The 23201-nt window shown below is 38.1% G+C and overlaps 2 protein-coding genes across 3 annotated transcripts in view; one reads left to right on the top strand and one right to left on the bottom strand.

The window, feature by feature from the left end:
- The first annotated feature begins 4025 nt into the window (after positions 1 to 4025).
- nxf2 (nuclear RNA export factor 2) overlaps positions 4026 to 23201 on the top strand; it is a 28130-nt gene continuing 8954 nt past the window's right edge. The window contains exons 1-6 of one of the 2 annotated variants that reach the window (XM_073983152.1): positions 4026 to 4277; positions 8909 to 9141; positions 9210 to 9665; positions 9901 to 10038; positions 10106 to 10252; positions 10560 to 10661. In XM_073983152.1, coding sequence (XP_073839253.1) covers positions 8935 to 9141; positions 9210 to 9665; positions 9901 to 10038; positions 10106 to 10252; positions 10560 to 10661 — 1050 coding nt within the window. In that variant the 5' untranslated portion in view covers positions 4026 to 4277; positions 8909 to 8934. Of the gene's footprint in view, positions 4278 to 6631; positions 6795 to 8908; positions 9142 to 9209; positions 9666 to 9900; positions 10039 to 10105; positions 10253 to 10559; positions 10662 to 23201 lie in introns of those variants that run through there. The other variant, XM_073983151.1, reaches the window with a different exon arrangement.
- On the bottom strand, positions 10978 to 16812 carry LOC141402261 (uncharacterized). Its single transcript, XM_073983164.1, has 3 exons — positions 15278 to 16812; positions 15007 to 15218; positions 10978 to 11704 (listed from the first exon to the last, which is right to left on the bottom strand). The coding sequence occupies exon 1, from the start codon at positions 16810 to 16812 to the stop codon at positions 15478 to 15480; it is 1335 nt and encodes a 444-aa protein (XP_073839265.1). The 3' UTR covers positions 10978 to 11704; positions 15007 to 15218; positions 15278 to 15477.

Genomic DNA, 23201 nt, shown 5'->3' with positions numbered 1-23201 from the left:
AATCCTAGAATCAAATGAAGTGTATTTCAAGATCTTTATTTAACAGGTCACGTAAGTAGCACAACAACAACTCTATTTTGGCCGAAAATTCTTCAATATGTCAAAATGTTTGTTTACGTTTTCATTCAATTTATTCACAATAACAAAATATTTGACATATTGAAACCAATCAGCTGGCCGTTTTACGCCACCTTATAATTTCATCATGGTGTATTTACATCTGTTTTTGCGTCATTTGCTTACACACACAATCGCACATACACACTTATACAATAACACAAACACACGCACACAATATATTTATTCTGAAAAATAGGAATTTCACAACACAAATGTGTATCAAATAACTTAAATTAATTCCAAAAACAAAAAAAAAAACATAATTTTTGCAAGTTTTTTTAACCATTTATTTTCACTTTTGTCATCGTTTGAGTATTTTTGTTTTTCTACAACACACACAAACAAACAAAGACATTATAAAACAGTTGCATTTTTTGGTAGTTTATGACGAAAAAGCAGGGTTGCGTATAATAGTCCCAGCAAAAAGTTTGCATCCACGGATGCAGTTAAATCACTAGAACAATTGCCGCTGGTGTACATCTTTTTCTATGAATTCACCTATGAATTTTACAAGAGAGCGCGCAGCTAGGATGCACTCCATTTTGCTTCCACGGAACACAGCTAGGATGCACTCCATTTTCGATCCAAATCACAGCCTTTGATGTAGTGTTTTGGATTGAATTTAAATGCAGTCTAAAGATGCTATAAAATGCAAGCCATTGCAAATATCCCAAAATAAATAAAATACATTGCCTATTCGTTTAAAAAAAGAATATTAACTATATTACATTAACACAAATTATAAAAACTCTCCATTAAATTTGATCGCAACTGATATTGCTTCATCATCCAAATGGTTTTTCATTTTTCCTCCAACTCCAATTTAGATTCCCAAAAAAACTCCAACTCCACTTCAAAAATAATGTGCGTCTTGTGAATTACAGCAATGTTCGCATCTTTAGTTTGAATTTCTTCCGGAAAGTATAGTTTTCTTAGGGGACGGACCCGGTTATTGGACCCGAAAGTGCGGGTACAAAACCCGGGTTAGAGCAACATTTTTAAAATCTATAAAGGGTCCTTCAGGCATTGATTCCGTCCTTTTTTGCTGGACAACTTAAACATGTAAAGGCCTGCGTACATAAGCTGCCTTGCCTGGTAGCCTTGCTTTCCTGCTTCATTTCTGACATAATAAAAATAAAAGAATAAAGAAGGCCGAGCAAATTTCGAACTGGGTTGCCCTTTCCTTTCCTATTCTTTTATCAGAAGTAAGCAAGGTAAGCAGGCAATTCAGCTTATGTACGCAGGCCTTTAGATCTTTTTAACAACTTGTGATTTTAATTTTATAAAATTTATCTATTTCTATAGCGACTAAACGCCACACATTTTAATATCAAAATTAAGCAACATTGCATGGTTTAATAAGAAAGGTTAGCCAAAGCTTTATGTCAATTTAAATTTTTTCATTCGAGTATGCCTAAAACTTCAAAACAATATAAACAAACTTTGTATGTGTGTGTGGTGTTTGAATAATATGCCAAACAATTTTAAAAAACAATCCAATTCAATGATTTATAAAATTGTTTTTAGACCATTTGTATGGAAGAAATTGGTGAGATTTGCATTGAAACAATCAGTTTATCATATTCACAACTCGATTATGTGGAGAAAACTTATCTCTTCATTCATTTTTGCTTTTATTTCGAAGTTTTAGCATGGTATAAATAAAGAGGTAGATTTAAATGAAAAAATCTATAGAACCCTTGTTTTCCTTGAATTCCTAAAACTTCGAAATAAAAGCAACAAGTGGGTTTGTTTACAATGCATTTTTGAGCATTTTATAAAAAACGCGAAAAATGAATGAAGAGTTAAGTTTTCTCCACATAATCGAGTTGTGAATATGATAAACTGATTGTTTCAATGCAAATCTCACAAATTTCTTCCATAGTCCCAATTTACATTAGGCGAGTTTACTTGCGGCAATTGTCAGTTTGATGGAGAGAGAGGTGAGGTATATGGTAACCCTTTGCCTCTCAACACCCTCTCTCACCCACAAACTGACAATTGCCGCAAGTAAACTCGCCTAATGTAAATTGGGACATACAAATGGTCTAAAAACAATTTTATAAATCATTGAATTGGATTGTTTTTTAAAATTGTTTGGCATATTATTCAAACACCACACACACATACAAAGTTTGTTTATATTGTTTTAAAGTTTTAGGCATACACGAATGAAAAAATTTAAATTGACATAAAGCATTGGCTAACCTTTCTTATTAAACCATACCCAGCAAAAAGTTTGCATCCACGGAAGCAGTTAAATCACTGGTGCAAGTGTCACGAAGTGCTTCTTTTTCTATGAATTCCTCGGTGAATTTTACAAGGGAGCGCGCAGAAAGGAAGCACTCCATTTTGCTTCCGCAGCACGCAGTTAGGAAGCACTCCATTTTGCTTCCGCAGCACGCAGCTAGGAAGCACTCCATTTTTACAATTTTTACCACTTTTACGAGTTTTGCGTTCCCGTACACAAAATTTGTATGAAAATGGTTTACGACTTTTACCACTTTGTAAAGTACGGGAACAGGCCATTAATAAGACATTTTAATTTTATTCTTATAGGCCGTTTATATATAACAAGGTTAACCCAGTGGGTCTGGGTTTCAAATGTCATTTCCATTGTATATACTTCAAGCAAATCCTCATAAAGAAGGTTAACCCTGCAAAAAACTATAATATAAACGCCGTATTACTTTAATTTCATTTGTTGAATGAAAATTGAATTTTTTATCGTTTATACATAAAAGTGCTTGTTGGATGTAATCCAAATGTGAGGAAAAGGATTGCCTTTTTCATTAGTCCACTGGAAGCGCATCCATGCATGTAATGAAATCCTCACTCCAACTTGCACCACTTCCATTTTTTTTTTGCTGGGTAGCTCTGTTCCTTTACGTGCCTGTGGTTACCATTTCTTACCATTTTTAACCTGCAAAGTGTTCATTTACTTTAAAAAGCATACAATTTATATGAGACCAGTTCACCACTTTTACCATTTTTTGCCACTATTACCATTTTTAAAAGTAAAGGAACATACCACATGAGTTTTAGGAATTCAAGGAAAACAAGGGTTCTACAGATTTTTTCATTTAAATCTACCTCTTTACTTATACCATGCAACATCGTATTTGTTTTTACTTGGTCGTCGCCTTTGTTTGTATTACTGCCGTTTGATGTTAGATGGTTTGTTCGGGTTGTCGGCTATAGCAAAAAGGGAGGCTTTTAAGGCCTGCGTACATAAGCTGCTCTGCCTGTTTGCCTTGCTTTCCTGCTTCATTTTTGACATAATAAAAATAAAAGAATAAAGAAGGCTGAGGAAATTTCGAACTGGGTTGCCCTTTTCTTTTTTATTCTTTTATCAGATGTAATAGTGCGGTTACACTACAGTTTTTTGCCGGGTTAACCCACTTTATGAGGATTTATTGCTTAATCTGGTCAAATCTGACCAGATTTGCCATACAAAAATTAAATCCTCTCACGACTGGGTTTATTTTAAATCCGGCATAAATCCACCAAAAATACAGTGTTGTATTCGGTATTTGTGCAAAAAAATCCAACTCTACTCAAAAAGTACCAAAAGTTGCAACTGTTTTTGCAACAGAGTTTGTCGTGTTTTACACGTTTACGATTGGTCGCATGAGATTTTATGGAGTTAACAAATCTAAAGTTATTTGAAAATCATAAAATTATTTATTTTTTTACATTAAGCTGGGTACACATTGTCAGTTTTGAATGACAGCTTTGTTGTTGCTTGCTAATGTGGCCGTTCAGTTTTGTCATTCATCATGCAACCACCAAATATTTTGTGGTTGCTGGACGGTTGGACAGTTATCGATAATTGCAAAAAATCGTCATTCAAAACTGACAATGTGTACTGTACTTTAGACACTTTTTAACAAAAAGTACGCTTGATACCTTGATACAAAAATGTATCCCTGTGTGTAAAATATACCAATATGAGCAAAGAGGGGACGATATCTCATGCGAGAAATTGTAAAAGTGTTAAACACGACTTTATTAGTTATTTTGTATGTATACGTAAACAAACATCAGCTGACAGTTTATATCCTCGAAAAGCTAAGTGTAACCAGCAAAGATTAACCCACTGGATCTATTAAACCCAGTGGGTTAACCTTCAATAGTGTAACCGGGGTATAAGCAAGGTAATACGGCGTTTATATTATAGTTTTTTGCAGGGTTAACCATCTTTATGAGGATTTGTTTGAAGTATATACAATGGAAATGACATTTGAAACCCAGACCCACTGGGTTAACCTTGTTATATATAAACGGCCTATAAGCAGGCAAGGCAGCTTATGTACGCAGGCCTTTAGTGTCAAAGCCGAAATTATTTAATTTTATGACTTTATTTTAATTTGATGCCGGATGAGACACGACATCCCCCAAGAAAATTATAGATTCCCATAATCAGCGCAACTAGTGCAAATCTCGGACACGGGAACAGCATTTTCTTCAAAATTGTAATTTTTTCCAAGTAAAGCTGGGGAAAGCTTTATATTTTTGTAATCAGGACGAGAAGAACTATCCATGGTAAAAATCTTTCTGCCAGCTGTTCGTATCATGGTACAATTATTACAGGTAAAAGCAAGTGTTGTTGTACAACAAACGTAACAACAACCACATAGAGATTTGTTGTTGGAAGTAATACAAGTGTCAAAGCCTTTCCATCCAAAAAGTAAATAAAAATATGAAATGTCAACATATTTTGAAGTTTTACGAATATAGTTTTTTTAGTTTTTTAAAATATAATTGTTTAAAGAGAGTTAATAAAACGCTTTGTAGTTTGTAATTTTAATGTTTCTCTACCTGTCTTCTTAGCGGGAATTCGTATTAGCGGTAGGTTTTACTGTTAATAACATGTCCAGAATGTTTAAATGGAATCTCTAAAGCCCAGGATTTAAAATCGCCAAGAAAAGTTCTCAAACAGAGTGATTGGAAGTACAAGAAAGAAATAACACAAGAACCACATCATAATGCAGTCCAGGTCTATTTAAAACCCAATGATGCGAGACAAAACATAAGCATTCCGCTTTTCTGCTTTGCCCTTGGAAGAGAAGAGTACTTCTATACACAAACATACTATTTTCAACAGTGTGAGGATGGCCATCAATGACATAGAGGAATACCATTCATGGATAGCAAAAATAATTGCAAATTACGGCACCATTGTTCAGACAAAATGTCATTCGATACGTGGACACACCCAGCTACTTTTTGAAACATAAACAAATGAAATAGACGAAAATTCTGCCTTTATATACGTATTTATTAAAAAAAAAAATAATAAATAAAAATTAAAAAGGATAAAGTTAACAAAGGTCGGAGTGACCTATGCAAAGGTAAGAAAGTGTAAAGAAACTAGACGAGTAAACGCCAAGACTTTTCAGAAGGTTAACATGAGAAATGCTCTGGATCTGGAACCAAGTTGTGTCGTCTTGTGGGCGATTGGACCATCCATGCTAACTTCTGCACATTGGTCACTTTTGTTAGTAGTGCTTGTATAATGTAGTCCTCATTAACTAGGCGTTTACACCAGACAATTTGTCTTCAAATACAACTCTGATTTACCAACACATACATACATTTGTCGGTTGTCTCCCAGCTGTCTATCAGTTTTCCACAGACAGTAGGGTTAACAAATTTTTGACATTTGTTAAAATGTGTGAGATAATAATTGAAATGTGTTGAAAACAAAAGATAATGAACATAAACAAAATATGTGAACGGAAAACAAAAACAAATAGATGATTTTTCATTCATAATTTTACAACTGTTTTTGCAGTTGTCGGGACGCATACGTCACACAGTCAATTTTTTGGATTTTGACAATCAATACATGAACTCAACTGTCCTGTCATTTGTAAACGCAGGGTAAATACTGCATAATTTCCGAACCCGATTGTTGCCATGACCTGGTTGTTGCCTTTGGAGATTATTGTGTTCATCCTGTGTAGGCGGAGATGGTTATTTAAGGAAGTAGAATATAATTAAAATAAAATTTTAGATGAAACCTGTGTTAGCACATAACTCTTGATTCATTGTTTTCCTTTAGGCTTGAGTAAAGGAATGTGGTAGCATCTGTGGATGAAAGTATAACCATTATAATCATTGTCATGCTATGAAACGGTGGGCAATGACATATTCTCACATGGAAGATCGACTCATTTAGAAATTTTATCTCTGTTCCCCTTTTTGAAAGTTCTTCGAAGAGACATTTCCTATAAAATCTACCATACCATGTATTTGGACGAATCTGATCAATCATATTCGACAGCGGAGGGGCATAAATTCATTACAGCGTTATTTTATGGAATATCGGTAGATTTTCCATCCATTTTTTACAACTTCAAACAATTTGGATTTTATGAGGCTGTGGCAAACACAGCCACCAATGTTCAACTGTTATTTTAATCAATGGCAATTCACCGATGCATCTACCTTGATTATCGTGCCGTGTAATGATCAGCTGTTTATCAATTTAATATGTCCTCATTCGTAAACAAAGTAGTCGGTTATTATATTTCACACTCATTCGTAAACAAAAGCGTGAGGAACGAACATCAAACGAAACTAAAACAAATTAAAAAACTAAATTCATTCGATACATTTTTAAGTTTTTAAGGACTTCGAATTAAAAATGTCTTCATTAAAATGTCCAGGTAAGTAGTACTTGTTAATTATTAGTATTGGATTGTCCACATATTGCTTGCATATTAACTTTGAATCGGTTGGCGCACATAAAATCAAATCACTGGACAAGAATAGTTTAATTATTAAAATAGTTTTGCAGTTAGCAAGTCAGAGTCCACTATATATTAAACACCAATACTATAATAATGGTACCAACAAACTTCGAAGAAACCAGAGTGTTTATACATATTCCAATGTCGTATATATCTTGTTGCTGTATTCTTCCCGAGATATACATATAGGCATTCGAACGGCTTTTTTGAGTAAAATTACGATTTAAATGACAATGTTGTTCGCGTAGGCGAAATTTACACCTGTCTTAAATCCCCGGTTTTGCGACACCACTTGTAGAGAAGTTTTACATGGATATGTCGCCAACATTTACACTATATATTGATCACCGTTCATTCAGCAAATAAGACGGATGTGCATGTCCAAACTAACACTAGTCGTGTTATAATAGATCATAATTGATGCCTGGGTGGCCAAAGAATAAAGATAATCGCCAAGTTCTTGCATTCATCAAAATTCAAAACCAATATCAAAAAACAAATAATTACACTGTGCCACAAATTGGAACTCAAGGTCTGTGCGGTGGAAAATTCCTTCTGGAGATGAAAGCCCTTAGTGGGTATATTAAGAACCCAAAAAGGAATTTTCCTCATAGGTCAAGATTCTGAGATATCGCGCGATGAATTTTTTGAATTTTCGCCTATGATGCTTGAGAAAATAGCTTTATATCTCTGTTTGCCATTATTGTAGCTTCGTTTTGAGATTACATGTCTTCAGTCAAATCGAATGGCGAATCTTTTTGTAGAAAATTTCATTCTTCTAACTCAATTCCTTTCATGTCCTTTTCGTCCTTTCTTTCTTGAACTGTAGTAAAAGTACCACAAAATGAGATTTTACAGCATCCAAATATTCCACAAAAATATTGCTCAGAGAATTTTAGGTACGGTTCTCATTGACAACTAATCGATATTGTCACGTTTTCTTTGTCCTATTTGAAATTTACCCGGTTTTTGCTCAGAAAAAAAACTATTGTTTTTCTGTATATTCGTTATTTGTTATGTATTTGTAGGTAGACATACATACCCATTGGTTATCGCTTATATTGACATCTGGGATGTATCTGAAATATTTACCATATATAGCTCCCGATATCCTGAACACGTTAATGACAAATTTTCTTGGAGAATAGATCCGGTTATCTAATATTTTGAACCGGATATAGCGATATAAAACCCGGATTTTGTACCGATTTTAAGTAACCGATTAAGGTTATATGTATACCATTAGAAAGCTAATAAAATTGCCAATCAGGGAAAATAATTTTTTTGACAGCATCTTACCTGAGTTCGGTGCTAAAACGTATTCTTGAACCGTTTTTAAAAAGCTTGGTGGGTGAAATATTCTTTTTGCCGATGAAAGTGGATGAAGTTAATATTATGAACCCGGAAGGACAGTTATGCCGTGGGTCAAACTTCTGAGTTATACAGATACATCCCACATGTCAATATAAGCGATAACCATGTCATGTAATCTCAAAACGAAGCTACAATAACGGCAAACAGAGATATAAAGCTATTTTCTCAAGCATCATAGGCGAAAATTCAAAAAAATCATCGCGCGATATCTCAGAATCTTGACCTTTTGGGTTCTTAATATACTCACTAAGGGCTTTCATCTCCACCGCAAAGAAACCTTGTTGCACAGTGTTATTTGTTAAACTGTAGTTGTGAAATATTTTGGGATAATTATATAAATGTTCCACAAACATCCCAGGCGGGACAAGGGAGACTTCTCTCATATAATGAGTACACCCGATTCATATTAGCTCAATGATATGGAACCTACTGTTTATAGCCGAGTCCGAACGGCGTGTCTACGACACCACTTGTAGAGAAGTTTTACAAGGCTGAAATACTCAGGAAATGTCGCCAACATTACTGATGGTTATTTTGCCACCGTTGAAAAATGTTTGATGTTGCTTGGCCGGGGAATCGAACCCACGACCATCTGCGTGCAAGGCGGGTGTGCATACCATTGCACCACGGTTGGGATATAATTGATATATTTTCAGATGAAGTCATCCATTTCCCCAATCATATGAGTATTGAAATATCTTATGCAAACGCCTTATCATATTCGAAATGTAAAAGTTACGACACAAAGCTTATGAGCCAAGGATTTGTTTGGCATCAAATTGTCGTGGAACACAATTCCAGATCGTTGAGCATGGAGGATAAACAGGATTTATTAAATGCTTTATATGAAGCCGTTGAAGGCGAAGAATTGTATCCAGTTGCTTATAGGGTAAGATTTCATTTTTGCAAAGAAAAAAAGTATACTTTTTTATTTTTAATTTTATTTTTGTGAAATAGCGTAGCTCTTATGAAGATCGTTTTTTGGTTCGTCAATGCCAACCGGCCTTAGATAAACTATTCGAAAAGAATTTACGAATTGTAATGCCAAATGGAAACACGATACAACTGCAAGTTCAGCTTAATGTTGCTGAATTTAAATATGGCCAAATATCTCCAATTAATCAAATAACAAAAACTTTAAATAAACTTTACGATCGCATGGATAGCTTGGATGGAGAAAGGGGTGTTTTGGATTTGTCCCGTTTCGGCCAGCATAGTGAATTGTTCGACGTAATTGTGAATTTGGGTAACAGAAGTGTACTGGAACGTATTTTCGATTTGATATATCGTAACGATGAACGTTTTCGACACATACACGGTATAGTATTGCGTGATAATGGAATTACAACAATGTCACCATGTAAATTGTTTGCTGGTATTGAATTTACGCTTTTGGATTTAAGGGATAATAAGGTAATTATTATAAAATTATGATATTGGTAGTTATCAGCAAATTTTGCAACACTGTCAGATCTCGTTTTGTAAACATTACTCTCTTTTAATAGAGAATACTCCAGACTTAACTAATCATATTGTTATTAACATTGTGAGATGTATTATCTAAATTGTTGTATTTATAATGATCAAACTTGTATAGAATATTAAATTTTATAACTGATATATTCTCCAAAATTTTCCTAATTTTCAGATTGAATCATATATACGTTTAAATCGAGATTTAGAGAAGATTAAAGCAAATGAAATCAAGTTAATGGGAAATCCAATCACTCAATCGCCTAATTATCCTGAATGTTTAAGGCCTATTTTGAACAATTTCAAATTACTTGTAAGTTGTTATTGTTCTTTGATTAGAGTGTATGCAATTTTAAATAATTTGTTACTTCTAATCAAAGGATGGAGTACCAACGGAAAATCTTTCCAAAGATTATACACCCATTAACACAACTGTGGATGGTCAAGCTGATGGTTATCGCATCGATTGGTCTAACAAATCGGATGTGAATAAATTTGAAAATAGTTCAGATTGGCATGCAATAATGGTAAGAAATATAATTAAATAGAAGAATTACTTTTTATTATTATTATATTATCTACCATGGATTTATGATAATTTTAGTATTACATTAGTGCTGTCGCAAAAACATATATAAGATTTCTGTTGTAACCTAATAAGCAGAAACAACGTTTTCAAGTTTCTAGTCGGCAGCACTTTACCTCTTTTAATATGATAGGAATTAAAAATATCATACACAATGCTTTTAATCTCTTTTCATGATGGATGTTATTAAAGGTACATTTTTTTACCATGTGAAAAGTATAACTGAATCTTATTTGTTATCTTTGCAGATACCTGATCCTAATCAAACATACAGCAAAGAAGAAATAATGGATTATTTCTTTTTAACAGTTTCAACTTCATTAAGTGATATATATCCATGCTACTATCAGGTATGTGCTTTTGAAATTGCCCACCTTGTGATATAATCTGGGATGTTATATATGGGTATGACAACACATCCTTAATACGTATATTATTTATTTATTTATTTATTTATTACATTAACTAGTAGTAAATACAAAGTTAATAAAAGAAGGTAGCATTGGCTACTAAGGCCATCAGCTAGCGCTTTTATAATAATACTAATTACAAATTAGAGAATAATTTTGTTATATAATGAAGCGAGAATTTGTTATAAAGTTATACACAGTATTAATGTTAACAGAAGTTGGTGACTTAAGAATTTCTAATCCTTTATTATTGAGGAATATATGGTGAAGATTTGCGAATGCGTTGCATGATTGCAGCATATGTTCAATGGAACCGCATTTTGGGCATTTGTTGTCGATGTTTTTGTTAAGAAGGTGTTGATGTGTGGCAATATTGTGGCCCATACGAAGTCTGGAGAACATTCGTATTTTTCTTTTTTCTACGTTGGTTGGATAATTAGGGCTAATGCGATTGGGATTGATGTTGCTATAATGAAAATGATTGAAGAGCATGTTGTTGTGCTTCGATATAGATCTAAGTTCAGTTTCTATATGAGTTTTCAAATCTATTTTTTTCGACGATGTCTTCACACACTAAAGGTGCTGTACATGCATACTTAGCGGGTGTGTCAGCGTGTACATTTCCTGTGATGCCGACATGACCTGGTATCCAAAAAAGTTGTATGTTATGTTTATCTGTTAATAAGTCTCGAATTTTATTCACGGAGACCCAATTTGTGTTAGAGACGTTTAAAACTGCTTTCAGCACGGACAGGCTGTCAGAAAAAATGATAGTCTTTTGTTTCGATGATAGTGCTATGTTGATGGCTTCAATGATACCAGCGGCTTCAGCTGTAAATATGGATGTAATGTCCATGAGAGTTTTTGTGGATAATACGTTTCCATAGGAATCAACTACTGCATAGGTTAGGTTAGGTTAGAGGATGTGCAGCCACTAAATGTGACTGCGCCACTCGGAGACCTTATGGTCCATTGTGATCATCCTTTAGAAAAGTGGAGAGAGATAAGAATAGATAAGAGAGATAGAATAGAATAAATAGATAAAAAGGAATAAAAAGAATTAAAAGAACTAAGAAACAGATAAGAAAACAAGGTAGGCAGACTAATCGAAAAGACAAAGCGTTACGCGTTTAGGTTGCGCTGTCCCAGCCACTTTAGATTTTTAACGATGTTGCAGATTACAGTAGGTTCCACAGTTGAGTAGAAGGTTAGAGACGGCGGAAAACGAACACCCACTAGTCTGTGTCGTCTACGAGCCAGAGCTGGACAACGACACAGGAGGTGTTCGATCGACTCCGACTCCTCCTCATCCTCACAGAGTCTGCAGTAGTCATTAACATCCCTATCCCATTTAATGGTAAAGGCCCTGACATAGCAGTGTCCAGTGATGACTCCCGTCGTTACCTTCACTTCCGCTTTGCTCAGGTTCAACAACGAATTCGTTCTTTTGGCTGACAGAGACGGCCATATGGATCTTGCCACAATGCACCTTGGTTCATTGCGCCACAATTCACTGGCTCTTTCGTCAGAGAACGCTTCGACTTTTTGGAAAAAGTGACAGATGGGTGGTTTGATAGAGTCAGTGATAGCTAGATCAGCGGACTGTGATCCTCGTCTAGCTAATTCATCTGCTTTTTCATTACCCTGGTAGTCACGATGTCCAGGTACCCAACATAGCCGAAAGCCGTTAGTTAGCGCATCCAGAGCTGCTCTACACTTGAGGACGACGTCGGATTTGATGTTACAGGATTTGATGGCTTTAAGAGCCGCTTGACTATCCACATAGATAGTCACCGGTTCAAAGATTTCTGCATCCAGACTTTTAATCAATTCCGCCGCCTTCCAAATCGCGAAGATTTCAGCCTGGAACACACTACAGTTGCTGTCTAGCCTGTATGTGCGTTCAAGTGATAGACTTTCACAGTAGACACCGGCACCGGTACCTTCCTCCATCTTGGAGCCGTCTGTATATATAGCCAGACCGCCCAGAGGGGGGTTACTGCGGTTCCAGTCGTCTCTACTAGGTATAATGACTTCTATATCGTCAAATCTCAAGACTGGTGATATATAGTCACTTATTTTGCCACAATGGTTCACAAAAATACCTGATTCATTCAGGATACACCCATGCCCATAGGTACGACCACGCCAAAGACCCTGTTCATGAAGCCGCAGGGCACTCCTGGTTGCCTGACACTTAATGCTGATACTCAGTGGTCTTAAGTTCAGCATTGCGTTCAGTGCAGCCTGTGGCGTGCTCCTGGTAGCTCCAGTAATAAGAGTTGCGGCGGCTCTTTGTACCTTATCGAGCTTAGTGGATGTTGACTTTTGACGCAATGAGTGCCACCAAACGAGAGAACCATAGGATAGGATGGGTCTAACCACTGTATTATACAGCCAGTGTATAATCGAAGGAGTTAGTCCCCAGCTTTTCCCAATGGAATTCTTACATGAATAAAGTGCAATCATTCCCTTCTTCGCCCGCTCCTCAGCATTCCTATGCCATCGCAATTGACAGTCAAGGATTGTGCCAAGGTACTTTGCTTCGGGGGAGAGTTGGAGCTGCACCCCATCCAGTGTTGGTGGAACAAAGGCGCCGAGCTTACGCTTTCTTGTGAACATTACCAGTTCCGTCTTCGTTGGGTTAACCCCAAGGCCATTAGCCTTGGCCCAGCGTGATAGAGTCGATAGTGCTCCCTGCATAAGCTCCGAAATGGTTGACGGAAATTTACCGGAAATCAGCAGTACCACGTCATCGGCATAAGCAACAACTTTGATACCTTGATTGTCCAGCTCCATCAAAATATTGTTTATAACAAGGAGCCACAGTAATTGCGAGAGCACACCTCCTTGAGGGGTGCCTCTAGTCACTGTTTTCCTTATTTTTACCTCCCCAATGCTAGAATTTATAATCCTGCTTTGAAGCATATTATTAATCCAGCACGTTAGGGGTTCAGGTGCATTAACTTTCTTCAGTGAGAGATTGATGGACTCAAGTTTTACATTGTTAAAAGCTCCTTCTATGTCTAGAAAGGCAGCCAAGGTAAAGTTTGAGTCTTCCATGTTTTTCTCAATGAAGCCGACCACCTCATGCAAGGCAGACTCAACAGATTTACCTTTAACATAGGCGTGCTGTGAGTTGCTTATAGAGACGGTGTCTACCTGACTCCTTATCTCCAGGTCGATCAGTCTTTCGAGTGTCTTAAGGAGAAAGGATGATAAACTTATGGGTCTGTAGTCTTTAGGTGCAGAGTGACTAGGTTTCCCGCTTTGGGAATGTAAGTTACCTTTACCTCCTTCCACAGCCCCGGTATAAAAGAGAAAGTCAAGCACGCCCTAAAAATCTCCTCCAGGATTTGGTATAAGGTCGGTGATGCAAATTGTAGCATCGCCGGCGTTATGCCATCCGGCCCAGGAGACTTGTAAGGCTTAAAAGTGCTGACCGCCCACTTAATTCTACTTCTGTTGACCACCCTGTCAATGAGTACCAAATCCAAAGGCTCCTGAACTCGGAAGTCGTCACGCTCATTGTTGACAGTATCCTCATCATTGCAGCCTGGGAACTGGGTCTCCGCAAGGAGATCAAGAGTCTCAGTGGCGGAGTCTGTCCACGCACCATCTTGTTTCTTGATACTTCCAATGGATTTGGGGTCCTTGGAGAGTAGTCGTCGAAACCTAGCTGCGTCGTTAACTCCTTCTACCGACTCACAGAAGTTAACCCAAGATGTTTTCTTTGCCCGCTTGATTTCACTCTTATATTTATTGAAACTCACTTTATAGGAGTCCCAATCAATATCGAGTTTAGTCTCATGCGCCCTGTTATACAGTCGTCTAGTGTTTTTCCTAAGTTCGCCAAGCTCCTTGCTCCACCACACCGGTTGAGATTTCCTCCCAGGATATGTTAGTGGACAGGACTCCTTATGGCAACGAAGAAGAACATCAGTGAGCTTATTTACGGTTCCATTGAGGTCATCAACTGTTTCCGTACTAATATTAGGAGTTAGTTGCGAGTTCGTTAGATCCGTGTATTTGTCCCAGTTTGTCCTTCGTGGGTTCCTATAAGGAATTTGGCGACCTCTGTCCAGAGAGACATCAAAGAATATCTGCATATGGTCCGAAAAGGAACATTCTTTAGATACCCTCCAATTCCTCAGGACAGAGTCATCTAAATTAGAAAGGGTTAGGTCAATGACCTCTTCCCTGTTCCTAATTTTAAACGTTGGATCACTACCCCTATTACATATCCGTAAATTATAAGATAAAATAAAATCGAATATGGACTCACCCCTCTTGTTGGTGTCCTTGCTGCCCCACTGGAAATGGTGAGCGTTTGCGTCGCAACCCAGGATTACGTTACAGGTACCCATCATCTCGTCAAGCAGACGTCGGACACACTGGTTGGGTGGGTCTGGGGCCTCAAAAGGCATATATATAGATGACAGCAGCGTGGCCTTGCTTTCTCTATGCTCCATCCTGACCGTGCATATGTCACCGTTACTGTAATTAGATAGAAAGATTAGATTTAAACTCTTTTTACCTACTATACAAGTCCTTACCTTGTCCCCCTCGGACGCGGCAAAGACGTCGAAGTTGGCATTGTTTAGTCCAGAAACCTTATTTTTATAGATATAAGGCTCCTGGACTAAGACAATGTCTACTTCAGAGTTCGTGAGGGACAAGAGCAGTTCAGCGGCAGCGGCCTTGCAATGGTGCAGATTAATCTGCAGTATGCGCAGCCTTTGCCGCTTCCCTACCCTTACTGTTTTTCGTGAGGTGGACTCAGTCGAAACCGAACCCATCCTGAACCGAAATTCAGCTTTCCCTCACGTTCTCTTAAGTATAACTCCCCAGGGGGGTCAACCGCCACTCTGGCCACTAAGCCACCCAACTCGCTACAGGGGACCAGACTAATAACAGTCCAGCCTGTTGTAACGAGATTGGGATTCTGCAACCTCAGCATTCTCAGCAGGATTTCCTTGCTTACCGTAGGTGGGGGAATCCACGCTGAGAGTACCTTTCTGGACGGGATATCCGATAGGGAGACAGCCGCCAGATCAGCTCCTTCCCACAGAGCACCAAGACCACTCACTGTCCGAACGAGAAAGTCTCGCGACCTTTCATTCATACAGTTGATGACCTTGACACCCTTACGCAAGAAGGCGCTGCCAAGCTGACGGTCTTCCGGATCTTCCGGTCCAGAAACTATCGCAGCCCGAAGACCAGTTTCAAATAGCAACCAGTGACTGTCGCTGATTTTTCCATTTGGATCAGCTCTGTCGATGATTGCTATTTGCAGGCCATCGTCTGTCACAGCAGTTGGTCTACCGTATGGCTTATTGCGCCTTTGACCGCGTACCTTGGATTTAACTTTTCCAGAAGAGGCGGAAACCTTCTCCGTACTCAGTTGCTTCTCCTTGGTCACACGCTCAGCGGCCGCTGCATACGAGGTTGATGGTTCGATCAGCTGAGAAGTCATCGTCTTCTTGGCTGAAGGCTGCGGACCCTCAGAGGAGCGCACACGCTTCACAGATTTACTCTGCGAGGCGCTGTTCTCCCCACCCGAAGACGATATTTCCTTAGCTGGTCCAGCCCTCTCCCTGTTGAGACCAGCATCTTCGATTGCGTCACCCTTGCCTTTTGGAGCAGAATCGGGCTTTGAGGCAGAGTCCTTTACCGCTCGATCACCACTAGGGGTGACTGTTGGCTTAGGGGTGCTCTCAATAGCCTTTTTCTTTACCTCTCGGTTCGGGTTAGGCTTCGAAGAAGAAGATTTTGGCGCAGCACATTTACCGGAGGTAGCAGGCTTTGCCTTCTCTACTACGTCTTCCGGGAGGAAGATCCTCTCCACCGGGAATTCGCGATGAAATTTACGAGGGTACATTCTTTCGAACTTCCTCATAAATTTCAACTTGCCCTTGATGAGGTGGACCTCCCTCTCCGAATGCAAGTTTGCATTTCTCCCTACAAACCTGCGGAGATAGGATACGGCACGCTTGTAGTGTCTCGCATCCGATGCTTTGCGGGCCGAGGCAAACTTTGAGCAGCTGTCCGCTTTCGGGTCATCTACCGATTCCCCGTCGTCGGACATCATTTCCGTCGCCTCCTGCCTTTCAAGCTTTTTGTCGGCATGTGCCGACACAGGATCAGTCGGAATACGACTTGCCTCCGGTTGAGTCACCAGGCTTATTCCCCCTTTCTTCAGGGCTGCAACAATCTACCCGTGTAGACTTGGCCGGGATCACCGTGGTGTCCAGCTCATCGTCAGTCAGAGTAAGATTGTGCAGCAGTTCCTCCGGGAGCATGTCCTCAGTGGTTTCTTCCGGCACAAGCCTTTCCAGCTGGTCGAGGAGTTCCCTACTCTGTCTCTCTAAACTGTCGTCGATAGTTTTTTTGAGATACGTCCTAGGGTCGTCCCCGCCCAAACTTGCAGTCCTGTCTGCCTTGGACTGGCTTTCACCAGCCCTGGTCAAATCATGATCCTTACGAAAAGCCGAGTCGTCAACTTTGGGGTTAGAAACTGATGCACTTGTAGCAGGTACAGCTGTAGGTGCCAAGGCATCCACACCTAAAACAGCCGGATCACAATCACTTGATCTCGACGACACATGGCTTGTGGTCACACCAACACTTGCCGCCGGTACTGGGTTATTAACTCCCTGCACCGTAACTTTAGTCCTTCTTTTTCTTCTACCCATGTTAGTTAATTATTTAAGGGGACTACCCCGATCCAGTTTTTGGTCCACGGGGGGTCCAAAGACCCCCAGAGTCCCCACAATGTGCGGAAACGGCCCCGTCTTTGGTTGCCCTAGGACGATTTCGCTTTCGCACATTGCAGTGACCCCCTTCCCATCCGCCACCCGGGAAGACGCGCCTGGTAGGAGAACGGCAAACTCCCCCCAGGAACTACTGCATACGATGATGTGGATAATGTTTTGGAAGCATCAGTGTAGATAAATTTCCAATCAGAATGTTGTGTGCAAAAGTGTTGGAAATGTTGTGCGTAAATATCGCTGGGGGTTATACTCTTTCCAAGAGAGCTTAGAGATATATTGCATTGTTTTTCGGAAAACATCCACGTTGGGTATTTAATTTTATAGCTGGATAGCTTATTTTTAAAATTCAGAACGTTATTCATTATAGATAGATATAACACCGATGGAATTTTAGGAGTCCTTTTTGCTTTCAAAATTTTTGAAATATCTGCATCAATGATGGAAGATTTAGAAGACAAGATTTTTGGTAACAAACGGTTCCGGACATCAACGATTCTTTGTTCTAGGGATGGCATCCGAGATTCGATGAGTAACGTGTTAATGGGTGTAGTTCTGTAGGCATAGATACTACATCTTATGCTGTCATGGTAGACTGCTTTAATTTGCTTTAGAGTAGATTTGGGACTGGTGCCAAAGAGGTATAAACCATAGTCGATTTTACTCAGAATCAGAGTTTTGACTAAATGGGTTAGGGTGTTTATGTGTACAAAACTTCTGGAGGACAGGTACTTGATTACGTTACACCTAGCCAACAGATCTTTTTTCAGCTTAATAATATGCTGCTTCCATCTATAGTTTTTTTTCGAAAATTACACCCAAGATTTTTAGTTCATCGACGTATGGGATATTTAAACCACTTGTGGATATGGGTACAGGTGTACAATTGTGCTTTCGGCATATATGAAGAATTGATGACTTCGTAGAAGATATTTTGGCACCTGACACGTTGCTCCAAGTACTAATTTCGTTGATAATATTGGAAAATTGAATGTTGGTTGCATTGTTGTCTTTATTGCAGCTCATAATATAAAGGTCGTCAGCGTAAAGGCAGTGGTAAACTTTAGGAAACTTATTTATGATGTTGCTAATCTGGTTGAACGCGATTTGAAAAAGTATAACGGACAAAGGAGAACCCTGTGGGATGCCATTGTCCAACGTAAATTGGTCGGAGAGGTAATTGTTGATTCGGACGCGAAAGGAGCGCCCACTAAGGAAAGATTTTACAAAGTTGAATATTTTGCCACCTACACCCCAAGATGACAATGAATCCAAAATGATATGCATACCTATGCGATCGAATGCCTTTTCGTAATCAATAGATAAAATTGATGCATGGTTTCTGGCAGAAATAGCTTTGGTCGCATAAAAATCTATATGTAGGAGTGCATCGATGCAGCCTTGATTAGCTTTGTAAGCCACTTGATTAGCGGCTATCAGATTACGTATATTGAGGTACCATGACAGACGGTTAGATATGATACGTTCTAATAGTTTGGAGAGGCAAGGCAGTAGGGAAATAGGTCGATACGATGAAAAATTTGTCTTAGTTTTGTGCGGCTTGGGTATTGGTACAATAATTGCAGATTTCCATGAGTGTGGGATTATACCAGTATCGAATACTGAATTATATAGATGTATCAATTTAGATTTGGTGCTGTCAGGCAAATTTTGTATCATAGGATAAGAAATATTATCCCGCCCTGGGGTGATGCCCTTCACTTTCTTCAATGCACACTCAAGTTCTATATGTGTGATCGCTGATTCGATAATTGCTGCATGTTTGTTTGAAGGTGTATTGCAAGAAGAGTGGGGAATATCACTTTTAGCAGAACGAAATTCCACCGAAAAGTTGTTGTTGGATGATTCCATTGACCATTTGTTGCCAAAATGGTTCGCAATTTCCACTGGATCGGTAATACGAGCCCCATTGGACTCCATTGTTGTAAAAATATGATTCACACTTTTCTTGGTCATTTTGTTCACCTTTTGCCATACAAGACTAAGAGGCATATCACGGCTTATAGTATTGGAAAAATTGTAAAAGCAGATAGCCTTTGCCTTTTTTGATTCGTATCGAAATTTCGCATTGGCCTTTTTATATAATTTTAAATTTTCGGAGGACGGAGATTTTCTGAGCTTGCGATAGTTATTTTGTTCTTGCGAAGATAGTTTAGCATACTGTTCCACCATGGAACATATTTCTTAGAGGTGTGTTTAGTAATGGGAATATTTTTGTTGCAAGCTTTGCGAATAGCTTTAGTAATAATGGCATTTACTTTGTTGGGGTTCCCATTAAGATTTTTGGTGACTAATTCGTTATTGACATTTGACCTATAGGAGCTCCAATCAGCCTTATTTAGGTTGTATTTATATGATGGTTTTACTTTAATGAAGGGAGAACCGAAATTGATGTTGGTAGTAATGGGATAATGGTCGCTTCCATAAAGATCTTCAAGGGTGTAACTCTGGACCAACGGCAGGAGAGATGGAGAACAGCATGCGATATCTATATTTGTAAATGTCCCAAAAGTTGATAGATGGGTGGGTTTGCCATCATTAATTACGCATAAATTTTGGATATTCAGAGCATTTTCCAATATTACACCTCTGGAGTTATTCTTGATAGACCCCCAGATGGTATTCCAACTGTTGACATCACCGATGAACAGCACTGGCGTATGTATGTCAGCAAAAATATCTTGTACATCAGATACTGAAAAAGGTTCATTTGGGTTGATGTAGACAGAAATTATGGTAAATTTCATGTTTAAAGAAATTTCCAAAACGATGTTTAAGATGCTTGAATTGTTGAAAATCCTTTTGTGGGGTATATTATTTTTAATCAATACTGCAACGCCGCTTTTCGCTGTGGTATTTTCAGGTTTATTTGCTGTGTATGAGGTGTAAGCCTTGGGGGCAATAAGTTGTGAGTTGTGTGGTAGGTGGGTTTCTTGTAAAGATACGAATTGTGGATTGAAATCTTTTAGGAGTAATTGAAGATCGATATAATTATTCACAAGTCCTTTTATATTCCACTGAATAATCCTAAAATTATCCATGTGGAGATGTTAAAAGGAATGTATCTTATAATACGTTAGATTTAAGGGATCCGCTCGTCTTTGGATGCCAACACCATAGCACATATGTATGTCAAACAAAATCGACTGGATTTCGTTTGACGCATACGCCACGGAATTGACATCCAAAGCCGAGCGGATCCCTCAAATCTAAACGTACTATAAAAGATTAATTAGACATGTCTATATCATCTTTGTCATGTACTTCAGATCTTCTGCCTATTATTTTTGCTGGGGTATAATTAAGAGAGAAGTTGTTAGTTTCTTCAGAGATGTCTTTAGAGATATTGAGAGAAGATGAATGCGGTTCGTTGAGGTTTGATGAGTTGTTGTTTGAGATTGGTTTTTTGTTTTGTGTTACATCGGTATTAGATGCTAGTGTGTTTGATTGGGGTGTGATTGTTTTAGTTTTATTTAACAGAGAATTAACAGAGAGAGTATCTCTGTTAATATTAGATGTCGAATTATCTGAGGTGGGTTTTGTTGTGTGTGTTTTTGTTTCGGTAGAAATTGTTGTTTTGTTGTTAATTGCTGTAGGTTGATGATCATTGACGTTTTGTTCCGTAACGGTGGATGAGGTGTTGTTATTTTCTTTGTTGGTAAGGTGCAGTCTCTTTCGCCGCTCTTCTATGGCAATTTCCAATGTTTCAGTTGGTATTTCAAACGATGTATTTGTTGGAGTGCTTCTTTGAATGAGCATTTGTTTTTTATTTTGTATTTTAGTACCTCCTTTCTTTGCAGCAATGCTGGACATTTTTTATTGTTGGAGCGGTGTGGGTGATTGCAATTAGTGCATTGAATTTTTGAACAAAGTTGTGGATCATGAACTGAACATGAGCAAACCTCACATGTCGGGCTGTTTTTGCAGTGTTTTTTTGTGTGCCCAATTTTAAAACAGTTTTTACACTGTAATGGGTTTGGAACATACTCTTTGATTTTGCATGAAATTATTCCAACCTCGACGGTTTCAGGCAAGTCGTAAAGGTCAAAACTCAGGATGTGCATTGGTGTGTTTGTCACTTTACCGTCTTTATAAGAAGTAATTTTTTGACATGCAGTTACTCCTTGTGATTTCATTCCTTCCACGATCTGTTCCTCGCTAAGATTAGTGAGAAGGTCACAATGAATAAATCCTTTAATAGTGTTTAACGTGGGATGCAGAACGCACTCGATGGGACAGATTCCTGCTAGATTCTTTGCCTTTATGAATCGACTAGCTTGAGCTTCGTTTTTGGTTAAGAACAATATGTTACCATCTCTAGTAAATACAGTTTTTAGTGTCGGCTCACTGGATATGCCTTGTAATTCAAAGAATTCCCAAGATGAATTGTTGCGCTGGTTTTTTGCTTTTTACGCCTAGGAGAGGAGGGGCTTGTTTCCCCTGGATCTAGGCAAGCGTAGTAATTTCCTCCCGAGGAGGACGCCATTATGAACACCAACCACTAACGCGTTTTATTTTAAAAAATTTATTAAACAAAACGAATGAAAAAGTTCTCAAAAAATACGAATGTAATAAGCAACGATTTATGATAAAAAGATACGACTTGTGTGTAGTGCGCACGTAAAAAAGATGTTGACCTGTCACTTCAAAAGCTAAAGGTGAACTATACGTATATTATAATACATATATTATAAGGCATTACATTTTGGCACAGTATATCCAAATCCAATATTTTGTGCCATAATTCTAAAATATTCTTTTTCAAAAACTTCCAAAAAGGAAATTCGTCGATTTTGTGTGGATCATATTATCACAAGTTATTGGAATTTTTTAATTTTTCCTGCTATTTAATAGTACGAAACCTGAACTATTAAAAGCTACTGCATTTGGGTTACAGTTCTGTAGAACAACCATATTTTTCAGAATTTTACTTACAATAATCAATTGATTTAGCCAAAAACTGAAATATAACGTTTTCTACGAGAAAAGTATCTCCTTACCAAAAATTGTCAATATAGGTCCACATCTTGATATAGCCCTCATATAATGGTACCTCCCATTTGTAGGATTTTTAAGTTTTCTGTCCTAATTTTCGAACGAAATTGACTGGAAACTGACATTTTGGGATCTTAGTGAGTAAGGAGCATCCCTGCAAAAAAAGTCTTAATGTAGGTCCACGTATTGATATAGCCCCCATATAAAGGTAAAACCGCTTTGAGGTTATTTATTAAAATATATATACATATGCATTTTTTGTAACATTGCAAAATAAAAGATCTCCTTTCTATAAGCATCTCCTCCAATTTTCATAGCTCTATCTATATTTATCCGCTTATAAAATATAAATTTTTGACTAAAAAACATATTTTGGACACCCTGTGCTTGGGTAGATTATTTAGCAAAAGGGTTTTAGGGGTTTCCATTAGAAGCAATGTCCTAAAATTCCCCATCGATCCCATGTGTGCCAAACAATTTATTCGGGGTCAAAGGTCATTTTTGGAGGCATTATTCTAAAGTTGTATATTTAACAATTGTCTACAAGAATGGTCTTTATGATTTTTAAAAAAGTCTTACAATTTTCAAGATATCGCGATCTAAAGGTCAAATTAAAAATTAGCCGCGTAAGTACATTATGAGGCGAACCGGTTAAAATAACCAATAAATAGGTATTTCCATAAGCTTTCAAACG

The sequence above is a fragment of the Musca autumnalis genome, unplaced genomic scaffold (genome assembly GCF_047663935.1).
Source record: "Musca autumnalis isolate F117 unplaced genomic scaffold, ASM4766393v1 scaffold_4, whole genome shotgun sequence".
Taxonomy (NCBI): Eukaryota; Metazoa; Arthropoda; class Insecta; order Diptera; family Muscidae; genus Musca; species Musca autumnalis.
Note: the sequence above shows the minus strand (reverse complement) of the source record. Positions and strands in the feature narration are given on the sequence as shown.

Excerpts from the sequence above, each read along its gene's own strand:
- LOC141402261 (XM_073983164.1), bottom strand. The coding sequence starts at position 16,812 with ATGATGTCCGACGACGGGGAATCGGTAGATGACCCGAAAGCGGACAGC.